The sequence below is a fragment of the Suricata suricatta genome, chromosome 7, assembly GCF_006229205.1.
Source record: "Suricata suricatta isolate VVHF042 chromosome 7, meerkat_22Aug2017_6uvM2_HiC, whole genome shotgun sequence".
NCBI classification, from domain to species: domain Eukaryota; kingdom Metazoa; phylum Chordata; class Mammalia; order Carnivora; family Herpestidae; genus Suricata; species Suricata suricatta.
In genome coordinates, this window is record NC_043706.1 from 144728669 (window position 1) to 144738163 (window position 9495).

Consider the following 9495-nt stretch of genomic DNA (forward strand, 5'->3'; position numbering starts at 1 on the left):
GGGGCGCCCTACGCAAGCCTGCCCCGCCCGCGCCAGGCCGGGCCCCAGGGGGCACTGCGGCGCCCGCCCAAGAGCCCCGAGGACCGCGCCTCCGCACGCCGGACCAGAGGGAAGACTGTTCCTTCCGTCCTTGTGAGTCGCAGGTGTGCGCGTGCACACGCGGGTCTTCTCACTTTCTGTCGCACGCCTCACGTTTAGTGTTTCTTCCTCACGTACCATTAGCAACGGCGTATACTGTGAGAGAAGAGGGACGTAGGCGGATATGCCGTCGTCTGTGCGCCCCTGACCACCTCCCTGGGCATCTCTGAGCCTCGGGGGCCACATGTCACACACACACACGGCCGAGGAACTTAACATTCCAAGGTGACGCGGCCTGATCGGTGTACAAGTCACTCTCCTTAGACCGGTCAGTGTGAACAGATGCACCACAACCGTGTCAGACGCGGGAAAAAGAGCCCACACGGAGTTTACCGGCACTGAGGCCACGGGCGTCGGGAGCTCTAACGGAAGCAGGTGTCACGGGCCGGCCGGCCTCACCTCAGGGTTCTCAGGTCCCACAGCTTTATCCCGCCGCCAGCGGCTGTGGTGGCAAAAAGGTTATAGGACTGACACTGTTGGGTCGTGAACGATGATCCCTGTAATTGTAAGGGGAAGAGACAAGATGTGCTCCTTAAAGGCTGAATTAATAAACATGACGCTAATCTAAAGTTAGAAATTAACACAAAGCTTTTCTTATCTATAACAATTTCAGAACTGGGCTCCAAGAACCTCCGTAAGGACAACTCGTGATGGTACACTTTGACCTTAGGAATTATTGGTGTGTTTTCCGAATGTGAAACACCACTGAAAGTTATAAAGCACAATAAAAGATCAAAAGACTAAAATATTAACACGCCAAAATTTATTTTTAAAGTATACACCGGGGCACCTGCGTGGCTCAGTCGGTTGAGCGTCCGACTTCGGGTCATGATTTCGCAGCTCGTGCGTTCGGGCCCTGCGTCAGGCTGTGTGCTGGCAGCTCAGAGCCCGGAGCCTGCTTCAGATTCTGTGTGTCCCTCTCTGTTGCCTCTCCCCCTGCTACACTGTCTCTCTTTCTCTTGCTCTCTCAAAAAAATAAAGTTTAAAAAATGTTAAAAAAATAAAATATAGATCCTAATCCATCTTTAGTAAGTCACCTGAAAGAGATCCTTACTAAGTCATTTGAGGCTTGAGGTCAGTAGTTAATCTGCTGACTGTCGAATCCTAAGACCCCCAGGACTCGGCTCGTGTGGAACCCAGCACGTGTCACCAGGCAGAGCCCCTCGAAGGACCTGCCACTGATCCGATCCTCACTTCCCCTCGTGCTCTAGTGACTTAAAATGCCTCAGGGAATAGAGTGCACTCCCATCTACAGAACCACTTTTGGCTTATGGTTCATAACAATGTCCATCTTCCTTCCATGCCAAGAGTATCCAAATTACTAAATGTCTATGCACCGAATTCGGGAGCACCCAAATACATAAAATAGTCACAAACATACGCCATCTTATTGATAAGAATGTGCTAACTACAGGGGACTTAATATTCCACTTACAGCAATAGCTAGGTCAATTAGACAGAAAAATCACGAAAGAAACAATGGACCTGCACGACACACTGGACCAGATGGACTTGACAGATGTGTTTAGAACTCGACATCCTGAAGTGCCCACGGCCCATCTCCAAGAGAGATCACGTGCTGGGTCACAGAGCAGCCTCACAAATACAACGTCATGCTCGGCGGAGGAAGTCAGGCGGAGAAGGACAGACACCATATGTTGCCACTCATAAGGGGAACAGGAGAAACTTAACAGAGGACCAAGGGGGAGGGGGAGGGGGGAAATAGTTACGGAGAGGGAGGGAGGCGAACCATAAGAGACCCTGAAGTACCGAGAACAAACTGAGGGTTGATGGGGACGGGGGCGGGGGGGATGGGCATGGGGAGGGCACTTGTTGGGATGAGCACTGGGTGTTGTATGGAAACCAACTTGACAATAAAGTATAAAAAAAATAGATTGTAACATACATCTCAAACCCAAACTAAATAAATGTGGTTTTGTTTTGCTTAAAAAAAGAAAAGAATATTGAAATTACTAAGAAAAATTTAATGAAATATATCTGCAAGCTTTTATCCTTACAATATGTACAGACCTGTAAGTTAGTTTTCAGTTACCAACAGGAGATGGACGTTCACACACACGCACGCCAATAACAGACGACTACAGAAAGAGCCCGAGCCCCGGACCGGACGGCGTTCTAAACACTGAACACTTCATCCTCGTAACAAACCCGAGACGGAGACGGCTTTGTACCCACTTCAGGTGACAAACGCGAGACAGAGGCGTCAGGACTCCACTCACAGCCACCCAGGTACCGATGTCAACGGGGATCAGCGCTCCGCAAGCCAGTGCAAGGTCACTCGTGACGTCCCAGCAATTCAACAGACGCCCAGCAAACATCCAGAGAGCATCGACTGAACGCCGGGCCCTTCACGAGGCACCGAGTATGAGAAGATCTAGTTTGACAGAAAGGCCGATGGGCAAAGGACTGTATAGTCAGTTTCCCGAAGCTAACCAGCAAAAACCTGAAAGCTTCTGCAGGGGCATAAAGAGAGTTAGAAATGTTTTCAACCAGTCCAATAGAGGCTAAAGAAGGAGAAATGAAGAAACCAAGAAAATTCATGATAAATAGATGGTGTGGAAGTTTTTTTCTTTAACGTAGGAGAGAAAAGCACAAAATAAGATCAAATTGTATGAGTAATCATTTTAGCCACTCTGACCAGTGTGAGGTTTCCTGCTGACTGAGCAGATTCTTTTTTTTTTTAATAGTTTATTATCAAAATGGTTTCCATATAACCAGGGCTTCTCCCCACAAGTGCCCCTCCATGTCCGTCACCCCCGCCCTCCCCGTCCTCACTCAGTCCACGGTTCATTTTCGGTATTCAGTAGTCTCCCATCAGGGAAATACAAATCAAAACCACACTGAGACACCACCTCACACCGGTCAGAGTCGCTAAAATGACTGAGCGGATTCTAAGCAAGAGGACCGTTCTGGGCACCGCACAGGGGACACCAATCCGCACGGAAAGTCAAAGGCTGTGCCTGAAGGTGTCACTCCACAAGGCCAGCAAGTCACCATCACCCTCCAAACTCCGACATCAAACGCTGCCTATCAACACCTCACTGAGTTGTACCCGAATTTAAAAGAAGCCATCACACCTAAAAAACAAGACAGGTATTGGGCTCACAACCATCTTAAATGTGGCTCAATTACCAAAGTCATTTAGAAGTCCCGAAGTACGTAAGGCCTGATGACCGATCTTGACAGATCTCACTGTGAAACTGGCAGCAGGGACCCAGGATCAGGAGGGGCCCGCCCCCTCGCAGGGCACCTCCCACACACACCGGCCATGACGCACAGGCGCTGGGCTTGTAAAGTCTATTTTCGGAACCTCATAAAATGTTACAAAATTCTTCAAAGGAATCGCTTCATTCATCTGGGAGGCCTACCGCGCGGTGTTTAGAATGTCTCCGCTCTGTTTTCGTGTAAGATTCTGTACAAATAAAGACGCAGATAAATCCTCCTCTCCTCAACACCTTCCTTCAAGCTGCTGTTTTCCATCCACAGTGTCTGCAAATGGGAAGAACCTCCTGCCAAAACATGAGACGTACGAACAGGGACCCTGCACGGGCTCGGGCTGCAGAGACCCCGGAGACGAGAGGCCTCTCGGAGCCTTCAAGGGCCTCCCCGCGAGACCAGGACGCCCACAGATCGGGAGCAAGTGATTGGTCTGCCGCCATCCCTGGGAGCTCCCTGGTCCCCGTGCCAACACTCTGACCCTGACCCGGGCTCACTGACACCCCTCGACCACGCCTAGGGAGCCACGCAGACTGACAGCTCTCGGGGACCCGCTCACGGGAGCCTCGCGCCCGCCCAGATTGGCACCCGGACCGTCTCGCTCTGGACCCACAGCACCAGCGCCTGCTCACGCGGGACAGCATCTGCCTCGGGGGCGCAAGTCCACGCTCCAGGATTTGTGTCCTTCCCCACGCAAACTGGCTACAAAACTTGGCAGAGTATCAGACCACACCTGCCTACGAAACAGAAATTTAAAGGTCTGGAATAATGTGTTGAAATTATCGGGAACAGAGACTTTTCAGCCAGTCCAACCCAGTGAGGCTTCACTTCAAAACAATGCTACTCTTGGGAGGCCCAGGGGCTCGGTCGGTTAGGGGTCTGACTTCGGCTCAGTCATGATCTCATAGTTCATGGGTTCGAGCCCCGCATTGGGCTCTGTACTGACAGCTTAGAACCTGGAGCCTGCTTCACATTGTGTGTCCCCTCTCTCTGTGCCCCTCCTCTACTTGTGCTCTCTTTCTCTCTTTCTCAAAAATAAACACTAACAATTAAAAAAAATACTCTTGAAATCATAATGCACATTTCAGAAGGCATCATAAACTGAACCCTTAATTTGGAACGTCATTCCAAATATATCAAAAATCAAAATTATAGCTGCAGTCTTAAAAACGAAAGTTTGTTCACAAATCTCTTAGGTGCCCTTTTGGGTAGCAAAGTGTCTTTTACTGTGAACGCACCAAAGCGGCACCTCCTGTAATCTCGGGTCTGTGGCCCTCAGCTATGGGTAGTTCTGGGCTACTTCTCTCCCAATGCAGAGCAGCCACGTCCCCGGAGGCTGCTTCGTGTTCCTGCAGGGCCTACGTGCCCGTCACTCAATCCCGGGAGGGCCTGAAACACCCGTCAGGTGGTGGTGGATTACAGTAAAGTGGAAAAATGGGCCCATAAAAATAAAGGAAAAAGTATGGAAGTCAACATTCCACAAGATACTAAAACATCTTCCAAGGTCAGACATCGAGGCTTAGAAAACGCCGTGAGCACGGAGTTTGGCGGCAAGCTGCCACAGACCGCGTCATACGCCTGCACCTGTTAGACCCATAAACTCGGCATTTTACAACGCTACGCCTGGCCAAGAACCCACCTTGTTCTGACAGATCTGGGGGACGGGCCGCGAGTGGGCTTCCGCGACCACAGCTGCACTGCGGCCCGCGTTGAGGTCGAACACCTCCAGGGTCCTGTTCCGGCCCGCCGCGAGCACCAGGTCTGCGTGGCGGTTAGGGAGCGTCTCGAGACAGCCTTCCCCGCTCGCTCCGTTGCTCCCTCTGGACGCCAGGAGAGCCACACGGGGACACTCCGAAGCTCCGCAGAGGCGTGGTCACAGCCCCCGGCCCACCCCTCTCCCCCGTTACGTTCAAAAGAATCTTAGACCTTTGAATAAATTAAAATTTCATAAAAAGAATTCCTAAAGACCAGAGCTTTGCTTCTAAATAAATCAATATCAATGCTGTTTAATTTAAGAGATGATGCTAACTTTAAAAACTCAAAAGTCAGGGGTGCCTGTGGCCCAGTCAGTTCCACCCCAGCTTCAGCTCAGGTCATGATCTCACAGTTCATGGGTTCGAGCCCTGCATCAGGCCCTGTGCTGACAGCTGAGAGCCAGCAGTCTACCTCAGATCCTGTGACTCTCTCTCTCTCTGTCTTTCCCCCACTCACGCGCTGGCTCTCAAAAGAGAATAAACATTAAAAAATAAAATAAAATGGACTTTTGGACTCAATTTCATATTCAACAGTTACCCCTATAACTTTCGCCAGCCTCCCCAGAGATGGGGCAAAGGCCAGCTAATCAAAGGATGTCTACAACAAGTGCATTCCTAAAAAGTACTAAACTACTACATGGTATTCAACAAACTGCAGACGGATCAGAAAGATCAGATTAGATCACCCCAGTGAACTGCAGACGGATCAGAAAGATCAGGCGGACCACCCCACTGTAGGTCACATGCTGTCGTGTCCACTGTTACTTTCCTTTGAAGCCCTTTTCACCACGGAGATGAAACTGCCACACGTGCAGCTAGTGCCGAAGCCGGGGCGCCCGGAGCCCTGGGCCCTGACAGACGCTTCTGTCAGGAGGATGGAGCTCCGGATGTGAAAACACTACGACCAGAGACAAGGATACAGGAATAGAAGTCATTCACGGCGGATAAACTGGTGATCTCAGTTGGCCCGGTCGTAGGAAGCCTAAAAGCAGGTTTGCACCTGCTCTTCTGTTTGTATCTGAAAGGAAGACAAAGACAGTCGATATTTATGTTCCCTCCACCACAGGGAGGCAGTCTACCTTTAGAAAACTGAATACGAGGTGCCTGGGGCGCTCAGGTGGGTAAGCGTCCAACTCCTAATTTCAGCCATGATCTCGCAGTTCGTGGGTTCGAGCCCCACGTCAGGCGGTGAGCTGCCAGCACGAAGCCTGGTTGGGCTTCTCTCTCTTCTCTCTGCCCTCATCTGCCTGTGCTCTCTCTCAAAATAAGTATATAAACTTAAAAAAAAAAAACTGAATATGAAGAAATTTTTCATAACACTTAATAATTATATGTTGTAACATTGAAAGAATGTCAACTACCCTAATTTTCCTTCAGGAAACCCTAACTTTTCATTTAGGAAAACTTCATGAAAAAATATCATTATATAAAGCCCAAAATAATTAATTCCTGGTCTATAAAAAAGCAAATATTTCTCTCAAGTCTAAAATAATTATATATACTTAAGAAGACATCCAGTTATAAATGACTTATTTCCATTTACACAAATGGTCTAGTGTCTTCTAAAGGGTAACATAAGCAGCTCGTGTTGGTTTAGTAAATATTCGGCCTCCACAGCCCCCGACGATAACTCTAAAGGAAAGGAGCCTGCTGGCACTCTCAGAGTGTGGCCTCAGCCCAGGACGGTGTGGCTGGCCCCGAGGGAGCCAGGGGACACCTCCAGGGACAGGCAGCTCCGGGATGGCCCAGGAGAGGCTCAGGCAAGACGGCGGCTGGCCCGAGCAGGCTCAGGTCGGTGATGGGGCAAAGGGGCAGCAGAGGGCAGGGTGCGGGGGACTCGGTGTCCGAGCTACTGGGGTGTTGAGGGGGAGCATGACACAGGCCATTAGCCTGCTCCTTCCACAGGGAGGGAAAGAACGGACGGGGGACCTGGGGCCCGGACCAGGGTCAGCACAGAGATGGGTATCTGAAGGGGTGACTCAGAGAGCAGGTCCTGGGGGCTGGCGAGGAGCGCAGTCACAGGAGGTTTGCAGGAAAGTTCGATGACGGCACACAGACCCCATACATCACTGGGCGTCCCGGCTGACACCCTGAGCAGGGAGCGCCATGCCGAAGCTCCGTGGGTGGCACGGGGTGGGGGTGGGGGGCTGTTCAGGAGGAACAGCAGGTGTGTGCGCGGAGAGGACATGCGCTGAGACCGCGGGCAGTGGGGGCGGGGGGACGCCCCATTTGAGGCCCAGCACTCCGGGGGCACTGCGGGCAGTGGGGGCGGGGGGACGCCCCGTTTGAGGCCCAGCACTCCGGGGGCACCGCGGGCAGTGGGGGCGGGGGGACGCCCTGTTTGAGGCCCAGCACTCCGGGGGCACCGCAGGCCACGCACAAGCACAGGCTCAGAGGGAGACGAACAGCATGCTGCTGGGCACACGGCATTTCCGTCTCTGCTCCCAGAGACAAACAAGTGAGCACCAAGGGGCCGCCTTCCAGAATGACAGGCAGTGCAAGGTGCAGGGTCCCCCCAGCGGAGCCTCGGCCGTCCCAGAGTCAGCACCTCCAGCAGACAATGCTGCGTGTGGGGACACCGCAGCCTGAGCCACAGGCCTGGGGACGGCTCCCCAGACGGAGGCGGGCCAGCGAGCCTCCAGGTCCCCCTCACGTGCCCCGAACGCTCGCCGGCGGAGGGCAGGCGGCTCAGGCGCAGCAGGTGTGTGAGGCCACACCGCAGCCCAGGGGACAGAGGATCAGACAGACAGACGGGGGGCCAGAGGGCAGACGTACACACAGGGGAGGTGATCCTGGAATCAATCCAGGGGGCAGGACCTCCGCTGGGTCCTGACAGGCTTCACTTGATAAGCACAAAGGACCAGGCCTCTTCCATTCCAGGACTTTCCCGTGTCCTGGCTTCTCCCAGCGACACTGCACGTGGTGGGGGAGGGGCCGGCAGCACGTCCCCTGGTCAACCCAGCACGGCAGGCTGAGGAGCCGCCCCGGGCAGTGAGGCCGATGGCCTGTAGGGCGTCCCCGGGGACGGGGCATGGGGAAGGCCGCGAGGGAAAGCCACCAGGGCCTCTGCTGTCCGTCTGTCCGCCACAGCACCCACGCTCTGCTCGGGGGGCCATCACAGCTGACCCAAACCCATGCTGGCCTCGGCACACGTCTCTGGACCAGACCGAGAAGCAAGCCGGTCTGCTGGCTGAGATCGGGGGACATGAGCTATGTGGGTCTCCCGGTGGGCAGGACGGGCGTGAGACGCCCTGCCCTGACTCGCAAGCCAGACCCCGAGCTCAGGTGCAGAAACGGGGCTCGTTCAGCCCACAAGCTCCAGAGCACAGACGAGCCGATGCAGGGGTGAGTCCCCACCTCTGCTGGAGAAGGCGAGGCTCGCCACGACTCCCGGACAGCCCTGCCATGCGCCCGGCTGCTGTGGCCTGCAGGACGCAGCCAAGTCTCCCCGGCCCCCGGCTGCAAGAAACATGGATGGCGGCCACCTTGGCACGGTAACGTGAGAAGCGGCAGAACGGAGGGCGCTGGGCCGTCCCGCGGGCCCTCGCCCCCTGAGCCTCCCCGCCCACTGCAGATGGCTCAGGATGTGCTGGGAAAACCTGTCAGGCCCTCAGTTACAGGAAGGAGGGCGGCGCCCCTGCTCTCACGGCGGGCCCTGCCTGCGGCTCACGGCCGGGCACAGAGAAGCAGGCCTGACACCCGCCACGCCCCCACAGCCCCCCCACCACGGCGGCCCGGCCCAGCACCGAGAGAACAACCGGGGAGAAGCCAGAGGACGGGTGCCGCGCGGCACGATCCTGCCGCATGAAACCTCGTGACAGCCGCACAGACAGGCGGAAGTCCCGCCCACGAGCCGGGCTGAGTCTCAGAAACAAGCTGATGATTGCGAAAGGTGTGCTGCTTCCAAACACGAAGTAAAATCACATGGAAACCTAGAGAGACAGCAAGTCCGGGACCACGGTGGGACCCAGACACAGCGGGGTCTCAGCACGAGGGACGACCCCACGCCACAACACGGAAGAAGCCCAAGTGCGCACCGGCGGACGGAGGAGAGGACGCGTGGACGCGCGTGCATGCGCACCGACACACACACACACACACACGGACACACACACACACACGGACACACACAGACACGGACACACACACACGGACACACACACACACACACGGACACACACAGACACACACACTGACACACACGGACACACACGCGGATACACACACACAGACACACACGGACACACACGGACACACACGGACACACACACTGACACACACGGACACACACACTGACACACACGGACGGACACACACGGACACACATGGACACACACGGACACACACGGACACACACAGACACACA

The 9495-nt window shown here is 54.4% G+C and overlaps 1 protein-coding gene across 1 annotated transcript in view; it reads right to left on the reverse strand.

Moving 5' to 3' along the window:
- Positions 1-9495, reverse strand: part of WDR27 (WD repeat domain 27) — a 123133-nt gene that overhangs the window by 74234 nt on the left and 39404 nt on the right. Inside the window, exons 12-16 of the mRNA XM_029943276.1 lie at positions 8855-8940; positions 8487-8614; positions 6050-6147; positions 5015-5136; positions 538-635 (exon numbers count right to left, since the gene is read on the reverse strand). Of these exons, the coding sequence (XP_029799136.1) occupies positions 538-635; positions 5015-5136; positions 6050-6147; positions 8487-8614; positions 8855-8940 (532 nt within the window). The remainder of the gene's footprint in view (positions 1-537; positions 636-5014; positions 5137-6049; positions 6148-8486; positions 8615-8854; positions 8941-9495) is intronic.